General features: G+C 41.2%; 1 protein-coding gene across 3 annotated transcripts in view; it reads right to left on the bottom strand.

Annotated features, from left to right (window-relative positions):
• Window positions 1-27,467, bottom strand: part of CCM2 (CCM2 scaffold protein) — a 984,305-nt gene that overhangs the window by 683,081 nt on the left and 273,757 nt on the right. For all 3 annotated transcript variants that reach the window (XM_044062782.1, XM_044062785.1, XM_044062784.1), the window contains exon 3: window positions 20,476-20,577. In XM_044062782.1, coding sequence (XP_043918717.1) covers window positions 20,476-20,577 — 102 coding nt within the window. The remainder of the gene's footprint in view (window positions 1-20,475; window positions 20,578-27,467) is intronic.

Raw genomic sequence — 27,467 nt, 5'->3', positions numbered from 1 at the left:
GGTTACTAACTTGCTGTATGTTATTTACCATTTCTAATACATATTTCTTATCAAGAGATTCATCAGTGGTTAGTTTCTTAGTTAACTGATCAAGCATAAACTCTTGGTATTGTATCATGTGAAACTGACAGTTTAAAGCTCTAGCTGAGAGAGTGGCTGAAGTGTAAACCTTTTTACCCCATCTGTCTAATGACCTTGCTTCCCTTTCAGAAGGAACAGGGTTTTTAGCTATGGTCATGGCTACTGCCTTGGGACCCTGGGAAATAGTTTTTCGGGTCTGCAAGAGGGGCCTTGTAAAGGTGGTGATGAGTATCTGGCACCCTGTAAAATCTGTCTGGTTTGGCAGGGGCTGGGGGTAAAGAATCTGGAGCGGAGCAGACATCATTGAAAGCATCATCCACCACAGAGAGAACAGGAGGTATAGCTAAGGGCCTGTGCTGTGGAAGGTGCAAAAGGTCCTAAGTCTTTTCCTGGAGTCTGAAAAATCCTGTTGCTGCCATTGGAACTGTTCTCGCATGGCATGCAAGGTTTCCCCAAAGGAGAATTCTTCTGGTTGGGAAGCAGCTGGAATGGATTCTTCAGCATCAGAATCTTCAAAATTGGAGAAAGGAGCCTCTGGCTGGTCAGTTATGTCTGATTCATCAGCAGAATCATCAGAGGACACTGGCTCATGGGGCTCTGCCCTAGGTCTCTTCTCTGGGGGCTGAGAGGCCCTGTCTGGGTGAGATTGAGATCCTCTAATTAATGAAATTAAATCTTCTGCCAAAGTAAGCATTTGAGAACTGGAAGAGGGCCTGGTTGAAGGGTTTAACAGGCACTGTTTTAGTAGTCTTGGCTGCTTTAGCCCTGGCGAAGGCCTTAATGGACATGGCTGCTGGAGGCCTAGCAGCACCACGTGCTGGGGTAGAGACATCCAAGGGAATGGTGTCTGATAAGTCAGTGGTAAGCACCGTAGTGGGTAAAATTTCTGAGGCCGATTCAAGAGTGTTAGCAGGGACCTCAGTTGTAGAGATAGATTCAGCTGTATTTTGATCAGTTTTCTCGGTTTCGCCGAAACCGAGACACTCGATTTGCTTAACCATGGTTTCGGCGAAACCGCGGACCGCTGAGTGTCGGTCTTTTCTTTGCGTTTTTGGCAGAATGCGAGTCGGAGGATCCGACGGCATAATGTACGCAAAATCAGAACCGAAAAACTGTTCTGCAAACTCCGACCGACGTCTAAGCGTTCGTCGGTTGAAAGAAGCACAGGACGAACAGGCTGCTACGTCGTGGGCTGGGCCTAAGCAAGGCAGGCAGTAAGAGTGGAAATCTTTATGAGGTATTTGTTTCCCACAGGTTAAACAATTATTAACTTTTTCTGACATCGGCTGAGGCAAGAAAGAGTCCCCAACGGGGTACTTAGCTTTAGAAGTCTTCGTAGTATTCGGTAGAAGTAATCTCTGGATCCGACCGACCGGCACTTGCGAACAGCTTCTGCTTCGGGCGCCACGCGGCAAGAAAGACTGAAGAAAATGGCGTCGGCTGATGCTTTTATACCCGAAGACCAACAGAGATGACGTCGGGTGAAGTGCGACATCAGCCGAAGCCGGACCCGGACTTTGGAATCCGGCCGACTGAAGGGCTGCCTGACGACAGGACAACCCAGTTGTTATGACTGCAGATGCATCCATGAAGGACATCTTGGTCAGCCACAGTCCTTCCATGTTGGCCTGTACCTCCGAGAAATATATACCGAACAAGAGAGGTCCCAGGACTGAGCCTTGTGGGACGCCACTTGTAACTGGTTTGGAGTCTGACATGGCTCCAGCAATTCTAACCATGTGGGTTCTGTCCTTGAGCCAGTTTTGCAACCCATCTAGTGACACAGGGGTTTATATTTAAGCTGGTGAGCTTATCTATAATGCCCGAGTGGGGTATTGTATCGAAGGCTTTTGCGAGGTCCAGGTAGGCTGTGTGGACCCACCTTCCCCTCGTTAATGGCCTTGGTGACTGTTTCAAAGAAATCGACCAGGTTTAAGAGGCATGATCTGCCCTTAAAAAAGCCGAACTGGGTAGGATCCAGTGTCTGTAGGTCCCCAATATCTTTATTTATGAGGTCCATGATGATCCTTTCCATAGCTTTGCAGCCCAAGCTAGTCAGGCTTATAGGGCGATAGTTTCCAGGATCCGTTGAGGCACCACCTTTGTGGAGAGGGACCACTGTTGCTGTACGCCACTCTTTGGGTACATATCCTGTAGTAAGGCTGAGATTGAACAGTGGTTTTATGTTTGGGTTTAGCTCTTCTTGGAGTTCATGTAGGACGCAGCCCGGGACACCGTCTGGTCCCATTGTGCTGTGTTTTTTGCTTTGGAGAGGGCGGCTCTTACCTAAGCATCTGAGATGTCAGGGGGGCAGCACTCTGCTGGGATAGATATTTGCCCTTTTGGTGGTGGGGGGAGTTTGCGCTGAACCTGTCAGCTATTGATACACTAAGACAGTATAAAAAGTATTATAAACATACATTAATCACATTTTCCTCTACTTTCCTTATTTGCTGTGCAAGTTAAAACATTAAAAAACTATCAAAGATAAAATTCAGCTTTCAGTTTTAAATAACTAGAGAGGGAAATAATATCATTCAACCCAGGGGGGTTGTTGGCATTAAATCTTAACCGTCACATACATTCTCTAAATTCGAGAAACAATTCTCGTGGACCCTCCCTGTTGCTAATAACAACTTGGTCAAAGGCAATAAATTTAAACCTATGGTCAGGATTTTCCTTGATGTGCAATGCCAACGCATTTTTTTCACTGGCTTTTTTAATACCATAATTGTGTTGGTATACACGCACTTTGAAAGCCTTTTTAGTCTTGCCTATGTAAAATCCTTCACAGGACTGACATAAGGCTCCATAAACTACAAATTGCTGTTACAATTCAACCTATGGTTCAAATTTATTAGACCATAATGTGGAATATGTAAGGTGACCGTTTCAAAAATACTGGAACACTGTGTACAAGGACCACATTTGGTCATCCGTCCTTTTCCATAGGTTTTTATAACCCTCTGTGTTTTGTTCAAGTACATTTTTAAAACAGGAATCTTTTTTATATACAACACATGGCTTTCCCACCACATTTTTTAACAATTCTTGATCTCCTCTAAAAATAAACCAATTCTTATTTAATATGTCCTTGATGTCATAAAATAATGGGTTATAAGTTAAAATAAGGGCCTTGCTGAAATATTGGGTCATGTTTTTATCTTCACTCAAAATGTTAATATTAGGGGTATCAATACCAGTTGTATCAGTCCCTAATAATGGAAAAAAGTGTCCACGTACCCTTTTTTCCATGACCTCATTAAGAATTTGTTCAATAAAATTGTTAGGGCACCCTCTTTGTTGTAACACACCCCTCAACATGTCCCTCTTTTCATAGAACATTTCTATGTCACTGGTCATATGTGTCAATCTAACACATTGGCCTTTGACAAGTGACTTTTTTTGAAACTCAGGGTGTCCACTCTAATAGTGTAAGAGGGTATTAGAATATGTGGGTTTTCTGTATATTGTGGTTTTAAAGTTCTGTTCTTCTTCATTTTTGATAATAAATATATCCAAAAAATTGATCTTGTCACTGTTTTGTTCCATATTGAAATTTAAAAAAGACATACTAGTATTTAAAAATTCAAAAAATATCTGTAATTCATTTTCAGTGCCTTCCCAGAATATTAATATTTCGTCCAAAAATCTCCCATAGAATTTACACAGCTTGAATAGCTCTGAAGTGAATACCTGAGTGAGTTCCCATTGGGCCAAAACTATACTGGCAAACAGCGGGGCACAAGCCGCCCCCCATTGCTACACCTATTGCCTGTTTAAATAGCTGGTTCTCAAATATAATGTAATTGTTGTTAAGGACCAATTCCATTAAAGTTTTAAACATTAATATCCTTTCATGCCTTATATTTGTGCTACTGCATAAAAAAAAATCATAAAATAGGTCAAGGCCCTCTTCATGTGATTTTATGCTAAATAAATCTTTTATATCAATGATAGCCAAAATTAATTTATTACTATATAATTCTTTCTTGATTTTCTTCAAACAATCCTACGAATCCTTGAGTGTATGTTGGTAATCAAGAAGTGTCAATTTTAAATGAAAATCAAGAAATTTGGCTAAAGGTGTTGTTTTCCATGCTTTTGCATCCACAATAGGCTTTGGGGGGGGGGGGGGGGGGTCTGATGCTTTTATGTATCTTGGGGATTCCAAATATTGTTGGAGTTTCAGGGTACATTTGTGTTAGAAAAGTACAGTTGTGTACACTTACCATAAATGTAGATGTTCCAGTGTATTCACTGTTGCAGTCATTACATTTGGCTAATCCTGCTGGCAGGTTGCCCTCAGCCGGCCTGAATTCCAAAGTCTTGGGTCCTGCATCGGCTGCTGTCACCCCTTCCCTGACGTAAGGGGTATAAAAGAAGCAGCAGATGCCATTTTCTTTAGTTTTTCTTGCCCCAGATGTCAGGTGCCCCCCAAAAGGGTAGCCAAAATTTATATATGTATAATTACATGCACCAATATAAAATTTACCTTCATCTACAAGCATATACACCACATAGGTTGTATAAATCAGAGAAGGAAAGATAGGTTCCATCAGAAGAAAAGGGGGATGGTGGGTGGGTAACCTGGACTGCAACAGTGAATACACTTGAACATCTACATTTATGGTAAGTGTACACAACTGCACTATGTTTTTCTTGTTTCACTGCTGCAATCATTACATTTGGGTAGAGTCCCAAAGCTAAAGTTGGGAGGCTGGAGTAAACAGCATTAGGAGCGGTGGCAAAGCCTGACCTGGATTTAGAGTAGGATGGCAGATGATAGTGCTTTGTAAATGTGCACTGAACTCCAAGTAGCAGCCTCTAAAATGTCCTTGGTAGGTACTCCCCTGAGAAAGGCTGCTGAAGTGGCTACAGCTCTGGTTGAGTGTAGTCTAATGCCTTAGGTACTGGCTTGCCATGGTGTACAAAGCAGAAAAGAATGCAGTGGCCTATCCAATTTGAAGTAGATAGCCTTTCCTTATGATCCTGCAGCATATGTTACTAGTAATTGCTCTGTCTTTCTGAAAACTTTGGTTCTGTCCAAGTAGAATCTAAGCTGTCTGTGTACGTCCAAAGAATGCAGAACTCTCTCCCCCTTGTTCTGTGGATTCGGATAAAAGGTTGACAGGTGAATAGTTTGGTTGAGAGCCACACTGGACACCACCTTAGGCATAAATGTTGGGTTTGTCCTCAGAGAGACCCTAACTGGATAAAAAAAATTATAAAATGTTCCACAGCCATGAGTGGCCTGTAGCACTGAAACTCGTCTTGCAGAAGTTATTGCTAGTAACAGAGCTGTTTTCCAAAACAAAAACTTTATATCAGCAGTAGTAGCTGGCTCAAAAGGAGGCAGGGTGAGTTTTTCCAAGACATAGTTGATGTTCCATGCAGGCATTGGTGATCTCCTTGGAGGTCTTAAATTTTTGGCTCCTCCGAGGTACTGCTTTAATAAGTGATGAGAAAAGATTGGTGGCTCTACATTGTAATGAGCTGAAATGGCAGAGGCATGAATTTTAATAGATGAAAAAGATAGGCCTTTGTTCAGCATCTCAGTTAAGTATTGCAAAATCTGAGGAATATTTGGCACAGCTGTATCAGTTCCTTGTGCCTGGTTCCAAGCACAGAATCTCTTCCATTTTCCAACATAAGATTTTCTAGTACTAGGCCTTCTGGCTTCCAAAATGACATCCATCACAGCTTTACTGAGAGGTGTGTTTTGTATGACTACATTATTCGCCATGCTGTCAGGTTTAAAGTTTTGAGTTGGCTGTGCAGGATCTGACTGTTTTGCTGGGACAGTAGATGAGGTATTTGAGATAAGGTCCAAGCTGGGTATTGAGACAAGCCCCTTAGTATTGGATACCAGTACTGGCGGGGCCAGTCTGGGGCAATAAGTATCATCTTTGGCTTCTCCTGTCTGACCTTTAGGAGTACCTTGGGGAGGAGAGGCAGAGGGAGAAATGCATATACTGATAGGTTTTTCCAGCTGAAAGATAGGGCGTGCACTTTCCATGCTTGTCTGTGACAAATCCTTGTGCAGATTCTTTTTAGTTGGTAGTTGTGAGGGGTGGCAAATAGATCTATGTCCAGGCATCCCCATTTCTTTGTTATCATGCTGAAGACTTGTGGATCCAGGTGCCACTCGTGGGGATCCATGAGGTTTCTGCTTAGTTAGTCTGCCAGAGTATTTTTCCTTCCTGGCAGGAATTGTAACTGCAGATGTACTTGGTAAGTAAATGCTGTGTCCCACAAAGTCATGGCTAGTCTACAAAGTGGGTAAGAATGTGTGCCCCCCTGCTTGTTTATATACCACATGACTGTGGTGTTGTCTGTCTTTATCAGTAGTTGTCCTGGATGAAGTAGGTCCTTGAAGACTGTCAGGGCATTTTGAACTGCTAGCATCTCTTTTTGATTGATATTTAGATGCATTTGGTTTGAGGTCCATGTGCCCTGAATGCATCTTCCTGCCATGTGGGCCCCCCAGGCATAATCTGATGCATCCGTTGTTAGTGTCTGCCTGGCTGGGGGTAATGTGAACGGCTGTCCCTTGTTTCGGTGACAAGCCTTTGCCCACCATCGAAACTCCTGTTGCAGGCAGGGAATGAGAGTAATCATAGTTTTCAGGCTGTGGCAATGTTAAGTCCAAACACTTTTTAGGTACCATTGAAGTTTCCTCATATGCAGTCTTGCATATGGAATTAGTAGGATGCAGGACGCCATGAAGCCCAAAGCCTGCAGAATTTTTCGTGCAGATAACTGGGCCTTTGTTGCCAACATTTTGAAATAGGTAGTCAGTTGCCTTTGTTTGTCTGGCGTGAGATAAGCCATCTGGGCAGTTGTATTTAAGCTTGCACCCAGGAATATTATCTCTTGAGAGGGTACTAGTTTTGATTTCTTTTCATTGACTGTGTACCCTAGGCATGTTAGAAGTCTTTTCACAAATGCCAGATGCTGTAGAAGAATGTCCTTGTTCTCTACTTGAATTAGACAGTCGTCCAAGTAAGGATATATTTGTATTCCTCTTTGTCTGCAGAACGCAATTACTGGTGCCAAGAACTTTGCAAAGACCCTGGGCGCAGTAGATAAGCCAAAGGGCAGTGCAGAGAATTTTTAATGCATTGAGCCAGCCTTGAATCTGAGGTATCTTCTGCATATTTGTCTGATTGGGACATGCAGGTATGCCTCTTTTAGGTCTAAAGTCACAAGCCAAGCGTTCTTGCCCAGCATGGGCAAAAGCTGCTGCAAAGTCAAGATCATGAATTTTGGTATATCCAGGAATGTGTTCAAAATAGATAGGTCCAGTACTGCCCTCCAGGCCTTGTCCTTTCTGGGTACCAAGAATAGTCTTGAGTAAAATCCTTGTCCCTGCTCTTGCTCTGGTACTTGTTGAATGGCCCCCATGTCCATGAGGGATGAGACTTGTTTGTGTGCCTCTGCCCATTGATTTTTTGGCAGATCTAGCCAGCCGTTTGCCGTTGGCAGGGTATGGAAATGGAACTTGTAGCCTTGTGACACGATATTTAGGACCCACTTGTCCTGGGTTATAATGTGCCAATTTTGAGAAAAAAGTGCTAATTTTCCCCCTAAGGGTGCTGCCAGGAGATAAGTGCTTGGTGCAGGCAGGGGGAAGTCACTGGGACTGTTTCCTGTATGGTTGTGATTTGTCTTCTCCAACTTTGGAGGTAGAAGCCCCCGATTGCTTTGGGTGGTATGAACCTTGCGTCTGGGATCTGCCTCTGGGGTGTCTGGATCTGCCCTTTTGAGGACTGTCTGACACAGGAAAGGACTAATTTCTTTGTTGGCCAGTGTCTACTAAACCTAGGTGGCTGTACTTGTAAAAAATCTTTGACAGTTTGCATAGATTTAGCTTAGTCCTCCATTTTCTTTAACACCTCTTCTGCCTTAACACCAAACAAAGTATCATGCTGTAAAGGTGCATCTAATAATTTAACTTTAACATGATCAGGCAGATTCTGTTCCTTTAACCACGCATGCCTCCTAATTACAGGACCTGTGACTGCGGCCCTGCAGGAGGCCTCTAAAGAATCAAAACCACACTACAAAGTATGCTTTCCAACTTCTTCAGCTGCATGCAATAAATCCTGCATTTCCTTGTTTTCTGCACATTCAGAGTTTAACACCATTTTCTGTTTAAGCAATGCCATGACATGTTGCTGATATTTCAGCATATGAAACTGACAGTTTAAGGCCCATATAGCCAAGGTAGCAGAGGTGTAAACCTTTTTTCCCCATTTATCCAGTGCCGTAGAATCTCCGTCCGAGGGGGAATGTTTTTTTTGCAGCGGAAGCTTTAACTCATTTGGGACCCTGATAAATAGTTTCTGGGTCTGCAGCAGGGTTTTTAAAAAGGAATTTATGAGTCAGGAACCCTGTAATATCTGTCAGGCTTAACAGGAGCGGAGGTAAGGAGTCAGGGTAAGACTAGACTCCAAAAACACATTATCTACAATATCTAACACAGGTGGGATGGCTAGTGGCTTGTGTTGAGGTAGTAAAAGGAAATCCCTGAGCCTCTTTTTAGATTCTGAAAAATCTTAGCTTTCCCAGTGGAAACGCTCCCTCATGGTATGTAAGGTTTCCCCAAAAGAAAAGTCCTCTGGTGGAGAAGCTGAAGGTATAGATTCTTCAGCATCAGAATCCTCATAGGGGGGAAGAGAATATTCCTGATCAGAAGAAATGGAAACCTGATCTGAAGATTCATATTCAATCTCTTGCCTAGGCCTCTTATCAGGAGGGGGATGGGAACCCCTGATCAAGGTAATCAAGTCTTCAGCCATTTTGAGCATCTGTTTTTTGGGCATAGAGGCCTGACCACGTGGCTCTTGAGTTTGTTTCTTTGCTTTGGAAGGTGCTTTAGTCTTTGCCTTTGAAGCTGAAGTCTGTTTGATGTAAAAATGTTTAGGTCTGAATACACTCTCAGAAGCGGAGACCTGCTCAGCAGCTCCGGACCCGTAGTAGGTGTCAGGGGCTGTGAAAGCACCTCACTAAGGACTTGCTTAGGAGAAGCTTCGTCAGTTTTGGGCCTCGGTTGTCTATCTCTTTCCTTTTCTTTGCGTTTTTTGTGAACTCCGGTAGTCGGATGGCTATCCAATGACATTTCTGGATAATTAAACTGGCGTCCAAAATAGTTTAAAGCAAAATCTTACCGACGCTTAATAGTACGTTGGTTAAATCTAGCACAAAACCGACAACCAGAAACGCTGTGATCAGGGCCTAGGCAAAGAATACAGTAAGAATGAAAATCCTTATGAGGTATTTGCTTCCCACAAGAAATACAATTATTAACTTTTTCTGACATTGGTCTGGAGCAAGAAAAAAGTTTCCCCAACGGGGTACTTAGCTTTACTGAAGACTTCGGATCTGAAACTCTAACACGAAAATCTCAGGAGTCGGCCGACCAGCACTTGCGAACTGCTTCTGCTTCGGGCACCTGACTTCAGGGAAGGGGCGACAGCAGCCGACGCAGGACCCAAGACTTTGGAATTCAGGCTGGCTGAGGGCAGCCTGCCAGCAGGATTACCCAAATGTAATGACTGCAACAGTGAAACATGAAGAACATGCTATGTTCTTCCTGTGTTTTCTGATAGTTAAATAATAAATCATTCACAGTGACATCAATATTTCTGTTAGCTATATTAAACTCATTTAGAGAGCTTTCCACATAACAGTCTCCATAGAGAATCCCCAACATTTTATCTATGTACATTTGTTGGTCCATGACCACCAAACCTCCCCCCTTATCAGGCTTCATAATTCTAATGGATTTAGATGGCGCAAATGCACCTTAATGCATTTTTTAACCCTGGGCTCAATGAATATTATAACATTTCTTGCCTACTCAAGCTTAAGAGCTTGGTTAGATAAATAGTGCCCAATATTAATATTCACTAGTTAGTATCTAACCAGGTTTACCCACCAATAGGTAGGTTATATAGAATGTCCTGTATTATTTTTTATATACTTGTTGTCTTTATTTTATTATATTTACATATCTTTTAACAATTTATATACTTTTTAACTATTCATACATACACCTTTAATAACTCGTTTGTAACAGTGTTTAATTACTCAAGGTGTTTGAATTAATTGACACAGTGAGTTGATTGGAAGGTTTGTACCATGGGGTAAATTTTAAATGTTATTTAAAATGAACTAACTGCTTTTAAACATGTCTGATGAAGTCACTGTATCACAGTGACGAAAAGCACTTCACAATAAATTTATTTTGCTGAGGACAAGTCTGGGTATTTGGTGCACTTGTGTTTGGATCTATTGTTGTCTCATTTACCTAGTTCATTAAGTGTTCTTAACAACAAGGGGGGGGGGGGGTCGATGAGAATTGTTTCTCGAATTTAGAGAATATATGTGGCAGTTAAGATTTAATGCCAACAACCCCTCTGGGTTGAATGATATCATTTCCCTCTCTAGCAATTTAAAACTGAAAGCTGAATTTTATCTTTGATAGTTTTGTAATGTTTTAACTTGCACAGCAAATAAGGAAAATAGGGGAAAATGTGATTAATGTATGTTTATAATACATCTTTTTATACTGTGTTGGTGTATCAACAGTATGCTGGATTGATGTTTGTTATTTATTTATACATATGGGTTACTGTGAAGAACAAACACTATTTGAGTTTGTTTTGTCTTGCAATTTTTTTATTATTATTATTTCTTAATCCGGTTTCACATATATTTCAATGTTTAGTTTTAAAACATAGTGTTGCAATACAACCTGAATCCTGTAGAGGTAATACAGCTTGAGAAACAGCGTTGCAATACAATTTGAATCCTGTAGAGGAAATTAATTGTGGTCATGTGGTGGTGCCTGGCTTTTAAAAGGAAGTGATGTCAATGTTTTATGCAATCTGATGAAGTCAAGTGTATCTACTGACAAAAGTGCTCATTAAAAGAGTATTTTTCTTCATATTTGTAGGTTTTTTTCTTATTTTCACCCTGGAGACAGTGCCAATGCTACAGCTCCCAGAGTCGTCTGGCTCCAAAGTATTCAGGGCTGGACAGCTCAGAGACACCATCGGAGTGAAGCTGCCAACATTTTTGGATCCAAGGCAGATGAATCCTGGGCTTTCAGGCCTGATGGCTCAGAAACTAAAGGATGGATTGGAGAAGAGATGTAGGACTAATGAGGGTCTCCGGACCCAATGAGGTCAAGCTGGAAGAACTCCCATATGTGTCTTAGTTCTGAGGTACTTCCTCATCATTCTGTCCACATCTGTTTTGTATAGGTTCGTGGACGACCGAAGGGATGAGGCTGTGGACAAAGGTCTTGCATAGTGATGGGGAGACTGCTCCAAAAAAAGGCAATGGGAACAGAGAGGTAATCGGCTCTGACAGTAACTGAGAATGGATCTGGGGTGATTTATCAGATCTTGACCTCAGATCCTATTTTTCAGCTGGTTTCAGTGGTGGCTCTGAGGATTGAGCTGAAAAAAAATACAATGTCCATTCAGGAGATCTCTTATGGGATTCCTTAGAAAGAGAATCTCTCTTTTTCATAGGTTCATAGGTAGGTACTAGGCTATCGGCCCTAGGGCCCATACAAGCCTAGCCAAAAAATGTACCCTGGCTTTTGCCACCCAAGAAATTTATTTTCCTGTGCCCCTGTCGAGTAGAGCCACAGAAGTGATCCCCGGGGTGATTTTCCCATTTCCCATCCAATCATCAAGATTTTTCTTGAAGAGTGCTAATGAGGAGCTCTGTTTGACATAGATAGGTAGTCTGTTCCAGAGTATGGGAAGTCCCTGGGACAGGAATCTATCCCTACAGCATGTTCTGTTTATTGTGGTGACAAGGTTTAGTTCCCTAGAGCATGTAGCTCGGAGGGATTGGGATTTCTTTAAGTGGAGCATGTCCAACAGCTCTGGGTTTGACATAGCTTTGTATGTTAGGCAGAGATCGCCCCTGAGTACGCGATATGCGATGGAGTAAAGCTGTAGTTTTTTGAGACGGTCTGCATAGGGCATCTGTTTGAGGCCAGTAATCCTCTTTGTGAGGTATTTCTGTGGTCTTTCCAGTTGTTGTAGATGTCTTGTGAGGTACATACCAAAAGGGGCGTTGTACTCTATAATGGGTCTAATAAGTGATGAGTAGAGGGGAACAATGACCTCTTTTTTTATGGATGAGAATTCTTTTGTGACGAGATGAGCCACGTAGAAGGATTTCCTGAGCACTGTGGCGATGTGATTATCAAAGGAGAGACTATTGTCCACCTGTGTCCCAAGGTCTCATCACATTTTCGGCATTAAGTAGACTACCAGCTATGTGGTAGTTCATGGGTACAGAGTTTTTACCAAAGGGGATGACAATACACTTTTTGGCATTGAGCTTCAGGCCATGGCTTTGACACCAGGTATCTCTCTCAGTGAGGCCCTTTTGTAGTTTGTCCACATCATTAGGAGTTTCGATTATGGCTCCTAGTTTGCAGTCATCTGCAAACTTTGTTAGCCAAAGACCTTCTGTGTTGGCCTGCACTTCAGAGAAGTAGATACCAAACAGGAGAGGACCCAGGACTGAACCCTGTGGTACTCCAATTGTCACTGGTCTGATGTCGGATTTGGAATCCGCTACTTTCACAGTGTGGGTTCTGTCCGCGAGCCAGTTGGCAACCCATCTTGTGACATAGGGATTTATACCTAGTTTAGTGAGCTTATTTATAATTCCAGACTGGGGGATGGTGTCGAAAGCCTTGGCGAGATCTAGATAAGCTGTGTGAACCATTTTACCCTCATCTATGGCTTTGGTGACTGCTTCAAAGAAGTCAATCAGGTTTAGGAGACATGATCTGCCTTTTACAAATCCAAACTGGGTAGGGTCCAGAGTTTGGAGATTACCAATGTCTTTGTTTATGAGTTCCATGATGATACGTTCCATGGCCTTGCAGACCAGGCTCGTCAAGCTAATGGGGCCGTAGTTCCCGGGGTCTGTCGTGGCTCCCCCGTTGTGGAGTGGGATAACCATTGCGGTGCGCCATTCAGTGGGTACAAAGCCTGAGGTGAGGCAATGATTGAACATGGTACTTAGGTAGGGTGCCGGTTCATTCTGTAGTTCATGTAGAACGCAGCCTGGGATACTGTCAGGTCCCATGGATGCTGTGTTATTGGCTTTGGAGAGTGTGTTTTTTACCTGTGCAGCCGTGATTATAGGAACTTTGCATTCTTCCAGTATATTGATGGGCCCTCTAGGGGGTGAGAGGGGGGTAAAGTTAGCACTGAACCTATCTGCTAGGATGTTGGCAATATCAGTTGGTTCTGTATATTTAGTGCCCTTGTGCTGTAACTCAGAGCAGATCTGAGTGTTCCCATTTAGATTCTTGACATGCTATAGAACGCTTTGTGGTTGTCTTTAGAGTCAGTGGCAATTTTGTTTTCGTAACTAGCTTTGGAGGATTTTATGAGGGATCTCAGCTTCTTACTGAGGTTGACCAGGGAGTTCCTCCAGTCATGGGATTTTACTCCTTTTTGCAACAGTTTCTTTCTTCTGTTGTAGAGTTTGTTTATGGCAGAGGACCACCAGATTGGCGTCCCTTTTTTGGAGGATAACATCTTGGTTCTGTTAGGGATAGCATGATCCATGCACTCGTGTAAGTGCTTATAAAGTTCATTTGTGTAGGATTCGGCAGTCATACCTCTATTGCCCATCTGCATGGGTGTCATGAAGTTTGCCACTTCTGTCTTAAGAAGTGTGAAGTTGGCTTTGGAGAAGTTTTTTACGATGGTTTCCCTAACTGGGACTGGGGGTGGGATGTGGATGTCTACGCTGATTAGCTTGTGGTCGGATCTGACCAACAAGGAATTGACCTCTGGTGTGGAACACTGGCTTCCCATGTTGGTAATGACCAGGTCTGGGATACTGCCGCCCCTGGTGGGGGTGTGAATAAGTTGATCCAAGGCATTGGAATTTATGAATTCTAGAAAACGTTGAGCAAAAGAGTTGGTACATGAGTAGTTTTCCCAGTTAATGGTGGGGTAGTTGAAATCGCCCATTATTAGGGTGTTGGGTTGCACCCTAATACTTTCCATTGTATCAAGAAATGAGGAGTGTGAATCCTGGGGCATGGTGGGGGGTCTGTAGCAAGCTACAATTTGGATTGCGGTCTTGCCCAGAGTTAGTTGCACTTGGATAATCTCGGATGCATTATGCTGTGCAACTAGCCTGGAGGTGTGGATATCCTTAATGAATATGGACACGCCTCCGCCTTTAGTGCTTCTTTCTGGGTTAGGTGGCCGAAAGGTGTGGTATGAATTGAAGCCTGGTAATGCAGGCGTGCTCTCTGGAGCTTTGAACCAGGTCTCTGTCACTGCACAGATATCAATGTTCTCCATTTTACGGAGTGCCTTGAGTGAGTGCATTTTGAGGTTTAGACTTCTAGCATTGAGTAGCATTACCCTCAGATTTTGCTTGCTTGTATCTGTTACGGTGGTGAATTTGTCATTTGAACCTTGCCTAAAAAAGGCACTATAGGGGTGGCAAGAGCCTTAGCCAGTATCCGGAATCCTAAGGGCGACAGGTGCAGGCCATCTCTGGCAAAGCATTGTGGACTGTCGATCATGTCGTCCCAGGCAGACAAATACTGGATCCCCTTAGAATGACACCAGAAGCTTAGCCAATTGTTGAAGTCAATCAATTTGTCCTTGTACTAAGGTATCATTCTGGGTGATGGCAGAATGCTACTCAGGGTTAGGGTCATACCTGCCTGGGATACAAGATCGGAGAGCTCCTCCATGTCTCTTTTCAAGTAGTCTAGGGAGGTACGTCTCAGGTCATTCACACCAACATGGACAATGACAGTGTCATATTTGTACGAGTGACCTGAGTGCATGCATTATGTGGCGGATCCTGGCACCTGACACGCAGCTGACAGTAACTTTCTCCTTGTTTAGTCTAGTGAGTGGAACATCAGTGTGCCTGACTATAGAGTCACCTATGACTAGAGTGTTGGGTACGTTGTTATGCCTTATGGGCTGTGGTTGAGTGGCACACTGAGTTTGTGGGCTATGTGTCATTTGGGTTGTGTTGGGGGGTGGAGTTTGCTTGAGTTTATGCTTTGGATGTCCCTGATGCTTGGGCAGATTTTTATTGAGAGCCTCCACGAATGTAGGTGTGTGTGTTTGTGTTTCCATGTGTGCGTTTTGGTGGTGTAGGTTTTGAGGGACTATGGGATGAGTGTGGTGTGGTGAAAGTGTTTTCCTTCTTCTCTTGACTGTCTAGTCCAGTCTTGGGTGAAGAGAACTTTGCTTCCAGTTTGGCTATATAAGTGCATCTCTCACAGGTTGTAGTGTTGGGTGGTAGGAGGAGAGGGTTGTCTGTGTACATGAGGCAATTGCTGCATTGCCCCAAGATGCCCAGATTCATCAGGTAGACAGGAGAAATCACTGGGAGCTGACCCTTAGACATGCCTGGATAAGTGCTTATTTATTAAGTACTAAAAACTGCTTTCCACTAGACAAGTGGGGAAAGTTGAGTGCTCTAGTAATTTGCAGCTTATGTAGTGCTTACGAGTTCTGAACAAGTGCTGAGTTCAAAGAAACAGATTTGAGTGCTGAAACTAGAAAACTGGCTAGTTATAAGAAACAAAACTAATCTAGAAGGCTTCCCTCCAAGACAGAAGGGCTTGGGGGCTCAGAAGCCTACAAACAGTCTAGACCACTTAACAGGAAAGGCAGGAAACAAGCTTAACATTTTTTTTGTTCTCTTTCCCAGGTGTTCTCTTTGTACACAGTAGGAGTGCCTGAAATCAGAATATGATCTCACTGCACTCAGTTGAGTGAGCAAATGAGATGGGCCCAGAAGGAGTATCCAAACACAAATTTACAAGAGGTGCGGGCAGTTTCAAAGCCACTAAGATTAACACCAAAACAGAAACACGGAGGGTGGGTGGGAAAACTAACCGAAGAATAGAGTCAAAACTTCCAGTTCATTTAATAATTATGCAACACAGTTAAATCAATTTAAATACTGTATTATTTGAAAAAAAGTGCAGACAAAGGTACTTAAATTCTCTTATACGTCCAGTTGAATACAGCTAGATGTTAGCCGGCCAAAGCTGAGGTTTTTAAGCAGAAAATATTTCAAACTGTACCCCTTAAATAGGCAAGGACAGGAAATCAAAGAATGTGGCTACCCCCACACCTGCAATTACGGACAAATAATAAAATTCAAGCAAGCAGTAACTGAAGAACAGAGTCAAAACTTCCAGTTCAGTTAATAATCATGCAACACAGTTAAATCAATTTAAATACTGTATTATTTGAAAAAAGTGCAGATAAAGGTACTTAAATTCTCTTATACGTCCAGTTGAATACAGCTAGATGTTAGCCGGCCAAACCTTTTAGGAGTTTGAGCCCTGGAAGCTGCACAAGGAAGTTTTGAAGGCAGCAAGCCTCTAAGTATTAGTTTATTTTTATGATCAATTAAAGCACGTGAGTTAAATCCCTTACAAATGTTGCAGTCCATATCCAAATGAGTTGTTTATAAATAGTAAATGTACTTAGAATGTGCATCTGAATTAGGTATTTTGTGACTGCACGACACTCATTTTTTATCAGACATTTTTATTTAAATACTAGAAAGAATGAAAGAATAAGAAAACTTTTTTTTTTAAGCTAGTGGAAAGAAATTGAAATGGTCAACAATGGTAAAGGGAAAGGGAGTGCACTAAAAAGGGACATAATAGCAGCTATGGTAACAGAGAACAATCTAAAGAGTAAAAGGATAAGTTTACAAAATGTTTATATAAAAAGGTTAAAGGAAGGAAGGAAAACGATAAAGGTTCAATAATTATAATAAGTATAATAACTTTAATAGATATAGAAGTCATAGCTAAACTCACAAAAATTTAAAGGATCACTTAAGACTTCACAATCAATGTCCAACTTCTATGGTGGCAAATGAGATCTGAGGTATGTAAGGTGACTACAGCATTATGGCTAAAGGGAGGAGCTCAAGAGTTTAAGTGTTCTCTGATCTGGAAGAATCAGTCAAACCCAACAGTTGAGGAATTAATGAAAACAACATCAGATTAATAGTTAGTTGTTGCTACTAAATTTTCATTTTAAGTACCAAATATTCTCAAATTTCTTCACAAAATAACCTAATTTATTATATTTTCCTTTTAGGTATTGCTGGTACAGCACTACCATTTCAAAACAAGTTCCAGTCCTCACGCATAAATAATAATTTGAATTGAAAGCTGATTACTCCTCCTAAAATTCTATTGTGCTCCACAACAGCACTTTCCTTATTCTCTAATTCTTCCTAGTATTTAAATAAAAATGTCTGATAAGCCTTCATATTTTAAAAAATGTGTGGCATGCAGTCACAAAATACCTAATTCAGACGCACATTCCAAGTGCATTTACTGTTTATAAACAACTCCTTTGGATTTCGACTACAACATTTGTAAGGAATTTAACTCCTGTCCTTTAATTGATCGTAAAAAATCAACTTTTATGTGGAATCTAAACAAATGTCAGTGCTATTCTCTTCCTATAGCTATATCATAAAATCTACCATTGTCTTTTTTTTCCCTGTTCTATCACTACTGCAGCCTCTCTAGCAATCAGTTTTACTACCCTTTTCATTTGATCTTATTCTGCTTAATGTCCATCCTAAAAATTCTTCGTCAAATTCACATGCACATTTCAACCAAAACATCTCCTGCAACATTGTTTTTTTGCATTCTAAACATCTTAATATAATTCAATACTCCTTGCTTTTTATCTATACTTTTAAAGCCATTTACATTCCATAATAATATGGACATAGTAGCCATTCTAACAGAAAGCTATTATTCCCACTTACATATAAAAGTTCTTTTGAATGTTTATTTCCACCTTTTAGCTTACATGCATACACTTTTACTGGTAGGCTAATTTCTTATGTATTTGCTTCTTCTCATCTCCATTTGAGCCTATATCACACTTTGCAATATCTTTTGCTTCAATGAAAATGCTCAAACATTTCAAAGAACTAGCAAAGCCACAAATACTTGGTCTCCATCCACTGTAGCGAAATTCATAAAATCCATAAACGAGGCTCCACAGAGTATGAAGAAAAGCGGTTTTAGAACACTTGTCATCTAAGAAGATGACTACATTCGACTGCATCCCATAAATACTCTGACCACAAAGGAACTGCTAGCAGACTGTTGTACATCTTAACCATGATAAGTACTGCTGCCAAATAGTTAGTAGCAGTCTTAGCCGCTTTAAAGATGACCACAGTGGTGCAGAGGTTAGCGTTGTCGCCTCTCAGCAAGAGGTTCTCTGGTTCGATTCTCAGCTGGAGTGCCTTCTGTGTGGAGTCTGCATGTCCTCCCCACGGTCGAGTGACGTTTAAAGACATGCAGGTAGATGCGTGCGTGAATGGGTGTGCCTTTGTTGAAGGCTGGGCGTTGGGCTGGCACCTCAGCGCCGTAAAAATCTACTGCCAATAACAAGCGGACCGGCATTCGGCTGTGGCAACCCCTAAGGAAAAGCCGAAAGACTAGCCGCTTTAAAATCTTGCTTAGGAACATAAGTGTGCAGTCAAGTAAGACATTCATAAAACATTACAAATAGTGTCCAATCAGCCAGTAACTGGTGAGTATTAAGTATCTCCCAACAGCTCACAGAGCTAGTCTAAAGGAAAAAAGATGATACAGAAGACAAAAAAACAAAACTAAAAAAAAAAGACATTCATTGGGTGCACTGCTTACAGTTCAACACATGACCATCAGCAATGAAAATACAGCATTTTAGAAAACCCATACAAAGCACTTTATTTTCCCGTACTGAGTGGCATTGATAAGAATCAGTATAACCCAGTGATAACTGACAAAGCTAACCAAATAAGAATACTAGGATTCATCAGCTAGAGCTATACCCAGAAGGCATAAACTACAGCAAAGAATGGCATGTAAACTATGACAAAAATATATAAACAGGTAGTAGAGTATGCACATCTTCTCACATTAAGTGTGTGCAAGACATCAAAGTAACGCAAACAGTGGGGCTTTCAGTAACATGTAAATGTTTATATATTCAACATGAATATCTGAAAGTGGTAAAGCCATAAGTGAAAGCTGAGAAAATAAGCAGCTCTGAACATGAATGCCTTCTAAAGTTCTGTTTCATTGAGTAGAGCTTCAAAATTCATGCAGTCTCTGCACAGCATGGCTGAATGTCTGGCACCCCTAAGAGACAAAGCAGTGGCAAGACAAAAAAAAAAAGCTAAACGAATAATGCAGGAGTAAATTCTGACATTTTTTCAATATGCATCAATGGGGTATATCTTTGATGTAGTCCAAATATTATAAAAGCTAAAATGACACAACAGACAACAAATGTGACCTCTGATGCACTGCATTAAAAGATTAAATGCAATGGAATTCATAAATAATGGAAATCCACTAATACATACATCTAGTACAGGATATGCCATAATGCACACTACTGGTGCTATGTGTAAGATGTGTAACAGTATTCAGAATATTACCCAGAAGATAACACAAGCAAGCCTGTTGTATGGCGGCTTATACTACCAGGAACAGTTAGGTGAAAGACTCCTTGTGAGAGAAAAATCCTTGTTAACTTCATTTCAGGCTTATCAATACATAATACAGTGCAAGAAACATCTATATCTGTGCTTGTCTAAACTCGGGTATGTATGCCTGGCAGAGAATTTTGTCTAAAAGGTGAAAACACATTCTGTTGAAAACATAATGGCTGCTGCCAAATTATCAGTGCCCCTACATAACAGCATAACAATTTGTCACAAATGTAGAAAGAAACACATCTGTCAAAACTGTATACTGTGCTAAGCAAGAGAATGCACATCTTCTTGAACTTAATGTATGCACGCACATCTTCCTAGTTCACCATGGATGTGTATTTACTGTTCACAGCAGGCAGGGTTAAGCATATTGGCATAATGGTCAAGAGGTTTACCTAACAGATACAAAGTACAGGGTTTGATTCTCACCTTTGCGAAACTGGCTAGGCTTAAAATGTCCTGTAAGGGGAGCTAGCCTAGTACTTGCCTATGAACCTAAAGGTATAACAGCTCACTGGTATCAACATAAAAATATTTAAAACTGGAAGCTGGGAAGTGTGAATTGAAAGTGTATATACATAAAGGTTTTCTGCAACAGGTGGTTTATGTGCAGCACTACAAGATTTTATTTTCAAAATTTTGCCAACATCCATCTTTTATTACAAGAAGAAACTCTGTTGCAAACTGTGGTTTCGGCAAGCTGCAAGTGTTTTCAGGTGTCTTTACAGGAAGTGGAATCCACCCAGCACTCCTATACTACTAAGGATGAATAAAGCAATTCATTAATAAATCAAATACTCTTCTGGATGTGCTTACCTTTTTTTCAGTCTTGGACTGCTCAGTTCTTTGTTTTGAGAAGTTTGAGCCCCTTTTAACATCTGGGTTGCAATGTTTTTCCTCCTCTACATTGGAGTGAGGCTTCAGTGAAGGAAAAAAAAAAAACAGGCAAAGTTACAGTATCAAAGCAAATAATGGCATATGTTTACAAAGAAATATTTTCCCCAAATCTCCAGATGATCTCACTGGTTGAGAAATGTAGTCTTCTCTAACCCCCATTTGAACCTATGTCACATTTTCATGACTTCTTGCTTCAATGAAAACACTCTAAAAAAAAAAAACTAAATACAATTTCTGAACTCCCCATCCCACTATGTAAAAAGACAAAAACTATGCACATTTTCAACAAATAAAGTTTACTCCTCCAGATAGCAGCAGTTGGCCAAAACCAATGGCTACAAGCAGAGTTATTTTCTAATCAAAAATTAAGGTTACCCACACTAACTCATGTTACAGTCTGTGTTCCCACTTACACCGATTGCTGCATGTTATAATCTATATTCCCCTTCCAGATGTGAAAAAATACTTGCATGCCTTCAGTAAACATTAACTTGTACCCCTAAGAAAAAGCACATGGCTACTTTTAAATAAATAAACTGTACTCTGTTCTATTAAATGCACTAAAGTTTAATACTGCGGGGGGGGGGGGTTACTAATAATTATGTACCCCTACATTGTCAAACTATTTTTCAATGAACTGCTTGCCACTGTTCCCTTAAATGCTACATTTCTCTAAGCACAAAGTGGGCAAAACTCTCAACATTACTTGTTTGTACCTGCAGACAGCTAGTCTCCAAGTAAAAGCAACCAACAATGAAAACAAAAAATAGCTAACAACTTTGCAGATACATAAACTAATTTTTGTAAGTTCCATTAAAGACACAATATACAGAGGTCACCTGGCCAACTACCCACACCTGCAGACTTCTCGTCTCCCACTGAAAGTATTTGCTTGTGGAAATAACCTAATAACTCTGCGGGTGCAAGAAACCTACCACTTTCCATGCCTTTCATCAACTCCCATCCCCATCCCACCAAATAAACTGTCTACACCTCCAACCAAAGACATCCATTCACAACGCCTTTTCCCCCATTTTTACACATAAAACAGGAAATTACCATCTTAAATGTACAGACAGCAGTACTCTTTTATACACCCCCCACCCTAATAGTCAAAGATCACAACATTAACCTTAATTTGTTTCTGATTAGCATTTCATATCTTATCACAGTACAAAGCAAGGGCATCTTACAAATAGAAGCACATACTTGTTAGCTTTAACATCTTTAAAATATCCCTGACTGCATATTATGTAAAACTGCTTTACAATATAACATGCAATTATGTAAAACTGCTTTACAATATAACATACAATCTATATCACGAAAATGTTATCCAGATACAAATAATAAAACAGTTCTACTTCCAGTTAGTTCTTCATTCCCTTCAATCTCCTTCTAAACATTAATGACAAAGTGGGGTACAAGCATTAAAGTTCACCCAAAAGCGTAACAAAAATCCTGTTTTTCTCAATCAGTTTTTCTTGCAAAGCCATATTTTACATATGATTTATCAATTTTGACTGATGCTTTATAGTCTCCCATTTATTCAGTAATTTCAGTGTTGTAGGTCTTCCTCCTGATAATCTCAATTCTGTGCTCTCAAGCATTTTCCATCAGAATACTGGAAAGTGTCACTGACAAAGTCTCAATAAATAAATAAATAAATATATATATATATATATATATAAAAATTTTTTTTTTTTTTTTTTTTTTTTTTTTTGCTACAAGTATGAGAAAATGCCTTTTGTAGAAGCTTGGGTACCAAGTGGTAACTTAACACCGTAAAACTCTACTGCAACTCGTTCTGTGGACCGCTGGTCCGCTGTGGTGACCCCTAACAGGAACAGACGAAAGCTCATTCTTTGCTGGATAAACTATTTTCTCCTTAGCCTGTTCTGCATCAGAAAATGACTTTGATCCTCCAGGAAAAAAATATCCTGAAGACAGTCAGCTACAGCAGTTTGAATTTAACACCTGCCTCTCAACATTCCCTTACAGCTTAGATTAACTTATTTCACTGTATACTAGGCAAAAGAGAAACATTTTCCAGAGACACTGTATTGTCTCTAGTTTTAATACTTTGGCTTTCTGTTACAGTTTTGTCAGGATCAACTCTTTCTGCTGGTATGATTGCATCTTTACCAACATACGTTAACTGCTTTCCCATGGCCAGGTTTGGAGGAAACACATGATGTGCCATTTCAATTAACAAATCCTGCTCTGGAACATCATGTCTAGTTGCTTATTTGCACTTTAAAAAAACTTACTAGTGTTTGTTCCTTCCAGTTTCTATGGTACAGTAGAAATTCTTAGGTTTTATCTGTACTGCCCGTTTTCTAACTCTATTTTTTGAAATTGCTCTTCCTGAGAAGTTTCATACTCATTCAGTCTTTTCTTCATTTAAATCTCCAAGTTTTATCACTTTGGTGCTGCGGTAGCGTTGTCACCTCACAGCAAGACGTTGTCCCGTTTGATTCGCAGCTAGAGCGTCTTCTGTGGAGACATGCGTGAATGGGCGTACCTTCATTGAAGGTTGTGCATTAGGGCCAGCAACTCAGCACATAAAAATCAACTGCCAATCATTAGCGGACTGGAGTTCCGCTGTGGTGACCCCTAACCGGGAAACGCCGAAAGACACAACAACAACCCAAGTAGCCAGTTAAAGCTTTTATTTTTCAAGCTTTTACTATTTGAGTTAATACATTTCTTCAGTGTTCTGTTTATATCAATTGCCCCTAAGTACACAGGTAAACATACATTCATTTAAAAGAACGCAAACTACGTTAATATGCTCACAGTTACACACATTATACATCATATACATTCTTTTATACAATCATCAATCCACCAATTACATATATTACTTAATTCCTGCCTTCCCTTAAACCTCATTCCACCTCAAAAAATTATTCTATGTGTTGTTCCTACAACTTCTATTTTTTCTATGTAATTTGTTCCCTCCCTTTTCTAAAGATCCGAGTTCTTGTTCTTTTACCTCTGTTACAATATTCACTTCAAATACAGTTGGTTTAGACCCTGACTGCTATTTTCTAGTAACTGCTTTTTGGGCAGCCACCAGGAATAAATTTAGCAGGGTATTACAATGTCTGTGCAATTCAGGTCTTGTATCCCAGCTCAAAAAATCATTTCCTTACATACATTCATTTGCTTACAAAATACTTCTGACAGAGTACTCTAACGAATTTTTGAAATCTGACAAATGATTACATTTCCAAAACATATTCCCACTTACCTCTTTCGTCCCCATCACACTTCCAACATTTGCCATCTACTGGAGGAAAAATTCTATGGAGTCTGCTTGCGGTATAAAATACCTATACAAATACTTTCAAACACAAATCCTAAATCTTTTAGACTTTGTTGCTTATTTGGGAGGTGCGCATATGCCCTCTCATTGGTTCCTTGTGAACTGCTTGTTTCTGTGCCTGTAGATTTGAGACCGTGGAGGCTTCCAAGTCAATAGAGTGGTAATTAAAGTCTCTCATGAACAGAGTGTTAGGTTGGATGGTAAGTGTCGCCAGTAGGTCCAAGTATGCACTGTGACCTTCTTGGGACATGGAAGGTGACCTATAGCTGCCTAGGATATGGTACAGGATTTTGACTATGGTAATCTGCACGTGGAGGAACTCCAGCACATCATCCTGTCTGACCACCCTAGAGATATGCTCGTTACTGATGTCTACTGAGATACCTCCAAATTTTGCCCTTGTCTCTGCATCTAGTGGTTTAAAAGTGTGGAAGGCACTGAAACCTTTTATTGACTGGGTACTCTCTGTAGCTGTAAACAGTGTCTCGGTAAAGTACAGTTGTGTAAAATCTTATTGTAACAGTAGATGTCCTTCTATTCACTGTTGCAGTATTCTTTACTAAAGGGATCCCCTGCCAATGGTAACCCAACGTCCGGCCAGTGTACCAAAGCCTTAGGTTTTCAAGGACATCTTACATCACACATTTGCTTCCCACTCACAGTGTAGGGCATAAAAGTGACGTATGGACATACCTACCTCAAAACTGAATAGCCCCAGGAGGAACAACAGTCCAAAGAGAAAAGAAAGAACATGTGCATCCAGAAGGGAAAAAGTAGCAGAGAAAAAATGGGAGGAGGGAGGGAGGGAGGCAGCAAATACTACAACAGTGAAAAGAAGGACATCTACTGTTATGGTAAGATTTTACACAACTGTACTATGTCCTTCTATATCACTATTGCAGTATTCTTTACTAAAGGAAGAGTACAAAAATTCAAGAGGAAAACTTGGGAGGAGGAAGGCCCAACAGGGCCCTCAAGAAACCCATGTAGTACAGCCCTGGAAAACCAGCTCTAGCCCTGGAAACCACATCCAGTTTGTAATGCTTAGTAAGGGTATGGATAGAAGTCCAAGTAGCAGTCTCAAGGATGGAACTGGTATCCAATCCTTTGAAAAAAGCACTAGAGGAAGCCACAGCCATGGCAGAATGAGCCTTTACAGAAGCACTAAGGCTCTTCCCATGAAAGTAACAAAAAGAAATGGCCTTGGAGTTCCATGAAGAAATGGTTTGCTTAGAAACAGCCAAACCTAGAGATCAAGGATGAAAAGAAACAAAAAAGTTGCTCAGACTTGTGAATAGCTGCAAATACAAGGTGTGCAGAATCTTCTCACTGGCAGACTGCAGAGAAGGGAAAAAATGGGTGAATTAATAGACTAAGAGACAATTCATTAACCACCTTGGGCATAGAAGAAGGATTAGTATGAAGAGACCCTTTGAAAAACTAAAAAGGGAGGAAGAACCATAAGGGCTTGAGGCTCAGACACTCTCCTACCTGAAATAAGGGCTAAAAGAACAGTCTTAAATGTACAATGCTGCAAGGTAGCTGAAGCTGCAGGCTCAAAAGGATCCAGAGTCAATTTTTCAAGAACAAAATTAAGGTCCCAAGAAGGAAGAAAAGACTTCCTGGGAGGCCTAATATGGAGGATGTCTTTAAGAAATTCTTTGACCTCAAACCTAGAGGTCAAAGGCAGACAAGCAAAACTGAAGAGCATGTTAATCCAGCATGGAGCAAGTCAGACAAAAGACAGAACCAGAGGAAACTCCACAGAAAATGGAACCTAGTTACAAGCAAGGCACCAGACCAAAAATCTCTTCTATTTGGACACACAGGATTTCCTGGTAGTGAGTCTCCTGGCCTCCTGCAGAACCCACAGCACATCCTCAGGAAAAAAAAAGATGCCTAAAAGGGATCAAAACCCTGTCACTTCAGTGTCAGTTGAAAAGTGGACAAGTAAGGATGGATGAGAGACCTCTTGTCTTGTGTGAGTAGGTCCAACCTGTGAGGTAACTTGCGGTGACTGCCTTTGGTTAGATGCAGAAGAAGGGGAGACCAATGCTGCCCGGGTCAAAAGGCAGTCACCATAAAGATTTTGGGTGAGTCCTGTTCCATCTTGAAAAGAATCCTTGATATGAGAGGAAGAGAGGGGAGAGAAGGTGCAGAGAAACATCCCCTTCTAAGTAAAAGACAGGGTGTCTACCTTCCATGCCAGTGAACTTGGGACTCTAGGGCAAAAAAAAAAAAAAGAGGAAGTTGTCTGTTCAGAGGTGAGCCAATAAGATGTACTTGAGGAGAACCCTAGGTTTGGACAATGTCCAAAAACATCTCTGTGAAGCATCCACTTCTGAGTCTGTGTTTATGGACCCGCTCAGAGGTCTGCCACAATGTTTAGTTCTAAAGGAAGCCTGAAGAGTCACTTGATACTGGACAGCCAGATTACAAACCTGAAGAGCTAGTCTGCACAAAAGGTAGGACCTTGTCCCCCCTTGACTGTTGATGTACCACATCACTGTAGTATTGTCTGTAAAGATTTTCAGAGGCCCTGGAAGAAAGAGTATGGATGGCCTGAAGAGCAAAAAGGAGAGCTCTCAACTCCTTGATGCTGATATGGTACACCCTCTAATGAATGAGTCAAAGACCCTGAACCTTTAGGGGCCAAAAGAAGAACCCCATCCATTGTCTGAGGCATCCGAAAAAAGTTCCTGAGAGGGGGCCGGGGCCTAAAAAGAAGTCCTCGGTTGACAGACAGCTGATGAATCCACCAGTGAAGCTCCAATTTGAGGCATGGAAGGAGAGGAACTAGAAAGTCTAAAGGATAATAATGCTGAAGTCATACTGACTTTAGGAACCACTGTAACTTCCTCATATGGAGTCTGGCTAAAGGAAGCATAGGAATGGTGGAAGTCATGTAGCCCAGAGCCCTTAGAAACACCCTGGCAGTAACAGAGACCCATGGAAGAAGGGACTGAAAAAAGGCAATTAGAGCCAGAGCCTTGAGTGGTGTCAGGGAAGCCAGCATAGGAATGGCCTAGAGCCTTCTTCTTTTAGCTATTCCCCTTAGGGGTTTCCACAGTGGATCATCTGTTTCCATTTCATCTTGTCCTCTGCATCTTGCCCTGTCACACCCACCACTTGCATGTCATCCCTCACCACATCCATAAACCTTATCTTAGGCCTTCCTCTTTTCCTCTTACCTGGCAGCACCATCCTTGGCATCCTTTTCCCAATATACCCAGCATCCCTCCTCAGCACATTGCCTACCCAAAGCAATCTCGCCTCTCTGGCTTGGTCTCAAAATTGTCCAACCTAAGCTAACCCTCTAATACACTGATTCCTAATCCTGTCCATCCTTGTCACACCCAATGCAAATCTTAACATCTTTAACTCTGCCACCTCCAGCTCTGACTCCTGGCTTTTTGTCACTGCCACTGTCTGCAACCCATATAACATAGCTGGTCTCACTACCCTCTTGTAGACCTTCCCTTTCACTCTTACTGGTACCAGTCTGTCACAAATCACTCCTGACACTTCTCCATCCACTCCACCTTGCCTGTACTCTCTTAATTACCTCTCTTCCATAAAC

This window comes from Protopterus annectens, chromosome 2.part1 (genome assembly GCF_019279795.1).
Source record: "Protopterus annectens isolate FY-2018-M chromosome 2.part1, PAN1.0, whole genome shotgun sequence".
NCBI lineage: Eukaryota > Metazoa > Chordata > Ceratodontiformes > Protopteridae > Protopterus > Protopterus annectens.
This window is presented reverse-complemented; position numbering and strand designations above follow the sequence as displayed.